Consider the following 3,631-nt stretch of genomic DNA (forward strand, 5'->3'; position numbering starts at 1 on the left):
TTTAGTTTGGCAGCTCACAAGGTTCTCATTGAACTGGTTCAACTGCTTACCATCATATCCGTCCACCCACATGCAAAAATCCCAAGATAACAGGAGTCATGGTTATAGTAAGAAGAAAAATCAAAACAACAACCCCCAAAAAACAACCAATCACACAACAACCAAACCAAAAGAAAACATGAGAATAAGGGACTCTTCTATGAGAGTCATGACAAAATACAATTTTAATGTTCCTTAGTCTGGTGAAAGTCATAAAAAATAAATGCAGCATGTGCAAAATCTTGCTCATTTCAGATTCTCTTTTCACTTACCCAAATCTCTTAAAAGCATGAGAAAGTGCGGCATTGTCCTTTATGTAAGTCTAAATGTGACATTAATCACAAGGTTCTCATTGTTATTTTTACTATCACCATTTTTCTGTAAGCAAATGAGATGCAATAGTCAAATCCTAAGATATTTGTTAGTCTTCACTCAAGCAAATTTCAACTGAAGCCAAAAGAATTTGTCTGAGTAAAGACCAGCATGGCATGCTTGCTCCATCAGAGAGGTACCCTTGACATCGCACCCATTCTCCAAGGCAGAGGTGTCTGTTTGATAGAAATTTAGCCCTTAGTTGCCATCTGGAGAATGTGGTGCTCTGCATTTCCACTCCAGTCCAACAGATAGCATCCTAGCTGCTCTGCCAGCACTGGCTTGCAGACAGGATAGGCAGTTACTTAGGCACCAAGCAGCTGGAGAGGAAGTCCCTTGTGTGTGATGGAGGGAGGGTGTTATGCCTGCAATGCTGCCGTTTGCTCTAGAGTTGGACCCCATGAGTTGACCTATATTAATGCATATAGTCAGCAATTACTGCTGTTATTTTAAAACACACAAAAGACAAGAAATATGAGTGGCATCTTCATGAAACAATGGCAGGTGCGAAAATGGGTGTAGTTATTAGCATCATGTAATACAATAAAATATTATGATGCTTCTGTTTGGGCCTTAGAAATCTACAGAGGGATCTGAAGACTTAAGAATATATTGTGAAAGTGCTGTTCTGTATGTAAGGAATAACCTAGTTTGTCTCTAATTCTTATTTGTGCATAACACGGTGGAACTCTTTTGGAGTGTTTCTTGACTCTGTTCAAGAATACCAAGATGTCTTTGAGTGGGGAGAGCTCTTTTTCAGTTTCATTGTGAAAAGAGATGTAGAGGGTCTGAAAACTGGAGTGTCTTGACTTAAAGCCAAGACTGAGTTTTCACTTTCACTTTTTACATTATGGATTGGGCCTTTAGAAATGGTTTCTGCCCCTACTACACAGGAGTAACATGGTATAAAACCTTGAGCACTCTGGCTAGTAAAGACACAGACAGTTGAGTCCCACTTAGCCGAGCATCCATCATCAGTAAATATGGATAATTAAATATTACTAATATCTTCAGAGAGTAAAGAACATACACTGCTGTGTCATATTTGACACAGGAAAACAGTAACACAATGACTCTATAATGGAGAGGCTAAGAGAGTTGGGCTTGTTTGGTTTGGAGAAGAGAAGGCTAACAGGGAAATTAGTTGGCTGCCTTCAACAACCTAATGTTTAGCTATGAAGCTCCATAATAATGGAGAAGATGGACCCACAGTCTTCCTGGCAGCGCACAGTGAAAGAATGAGAGGCAATGGGTGCAAGTTGTAGCAGGAAAAATTCTTACTAGATACAAGGAAGGGATTCTTTACAGTTAGGATGACCAAACGGTAGAACAGGTTGCCCAGAGAAGCTGTGGGTTCACTGTTCTTTGAGATATTAAAAAAATACTTTGGACCAAATGGCCTCCAAAGATCCCATCTGGCTTAAATTATTTTATGATTTTAGATTAAATGACAGCTTCATTACAGAAAAATTAGTATCTGGCAGTGACACAAACAGGGCCGGGGCAGTCTTTGAAATCAGAGTTCATACTCTTGAAATATGAGGAAAGACGAACAAATATGACTGTGCCCTGCAGCAGCCCTCAATCTGTCCTGTGGTCTGAGATACTCTTTATTTATATGTCTGCATGGCAGCCATCAACAGAAGCATTCTGTATGCCTCAGGGAGTGCTTATAAAGTACTGTCTAGTTGATAGATGAGATAGGACGAGGTACACATCACTATACTCCTCCTGCTCCAGGGACAAATAGAGGCCATGACTCCGCTGTGTCAGTTTGTCATGGACAGAGACTTCTCCAGAGAGCCTGGTGGTTGTTAGCTGTACTCCAAGGGTGAGTAGAAGGGAACAGTCACCTCCCTCAACCTTCTGGCAATATGTCATCTAATGCAGCTGAGAATACCATTTGCCTTCTTTTCAGCAAGGGCACGTTGCTGGTTCATGTTCAACTTGGTGTCCACCAGGAACACCAGGTCATTTTGTGCCAAGCTGCTTTCCAGCTGGGTAACCCCCAGCATATACAGCTGCACGGGATTGTTTCTCCACAGATGCAGGACTTTGCACTTCTGCTTGTTGAACTTCATGATGTTCCTGTCAGCCCAGTCTCCAGACTGTCAGGGTCCCTCTGGATAGCAGCACAACCCTCTGGCACATTAGCCACTCCTCCTCCTCTTGGGTTATCTGCAAACTTGCTGAGGTTACACTGTACCCCATCGTCCAGATCATTAATGAAGATGTTAAACAGGATCCCACTATTCAGATAAACAGCAGTGCCACCAGGGTTGTTATCCATAAAATAGCAACCACCTCTCACCAAAAATTGCATTACAGTTGCTGAGTTCTGCAGTATTCATCTCAACTTGAATCAGGAAATAAATGTCCTAGATGCCACTCTGTGGTTACTCTTGGTTCACTGGCATTTTCGTGGAGTTTGTTGTCCTGCTGCACAGCAGGTATTTCAGATTGCGTAGCATATGACGGATGAGGCAAAGCATAACTAACATGTTTACTCAGCACCACAACCGTGTATTGCATCAGCGTCCTTTACAAATTGAAACAGGCTTTTTCAAAGCACTCTGTGCTCCCAAAATAGTCACCCTCCAATTGCAACTCTCAGCACTGCTGAGTATTGTGTCATTGCTGGTATTTGCTAATGATCAGGTGTTGAAGGAAATTCGGAAATGTCACACTGCCAGCCTCCGGTTGCACAAGATTTTAAATCTCAGCTTGTGAACACTTAGGCACGCAGATTGCTTTGCTCTGAAAACAGACTTCAATGAAACTGCTCATGCTGACAGATAAGCACATGTCAAAGGGTTGGCAAGGACTGGAGTCATAGGTATTTCCACAGGCAATGTGGCTGCCCAGTCTAGACTGGCCTTTGACAAAGACGGAAATCCAGCAGGATTTTGACTTAGGAGTTTAAATTACTCTCTCATCAGTGAACCAGTCTCCTGGGCTCATCCAACACTGCAATCTCCCCACAGTACAGTTACTGTGAAGCATGTGGGGCGGAAAGGAGTCTAGACCAAGACAGCAGGGCACAGAGCAGTCATTGTAACTACTTATGCTTAAGTCTGAACTTGTGTATAATCTATATACAGACCCTATATTCCCCTTCTATATTCTTATAAGTCTTCTAAGACATATAAATGAGAGTTTTTATTGAAATCAATGTAACCAAAGTTTCCCCATCATCTTGCTCAGGAAACTGGCTGCTACT

At 42.1% G+C, this 3,631-nt stretch overlaps 1 protein-coding gene across 1 annotated transcript in view; it reads right to left on the reverse strand.

Annotated features, from left to right (window-relative positions):
- The window catches only part of TWISTNB (TWIST neighbor), a 12,818-nt gene extending 10,326 nt beyond the window's left edge, over window positions 1–2,492 (reverse strand). The window contains exon 1 of the mRNA XM_010182942.1: window positions 2,312–2,492. Coding sequence (XP_010181244.1) covers window positions 2,312–2,492 — 181 coding nt within the window. The remainder of the gene's footprint in view (window positions 1–2,311) is intronic.
- Window positions 2,493–3,631: the final 1,139 nt, after the last annotated feature.

The sequence above is a fragment of the Mesitornis unicolor genome, unplaced genomic scaffold (genome assembly GCF_000695765.1).
Source record: "Mesitornis unicolor isolate BGI_N332 unplaced genomic scaffold, ASM69576v1 scaffold32134, whole genome shotgun sequence".
NCBI lineage: Eukaryota > Metazoa > Chordata > Aves > Mesitornithiformes > Mesitornithidae > Mesitornis > Mesitornis unicolor.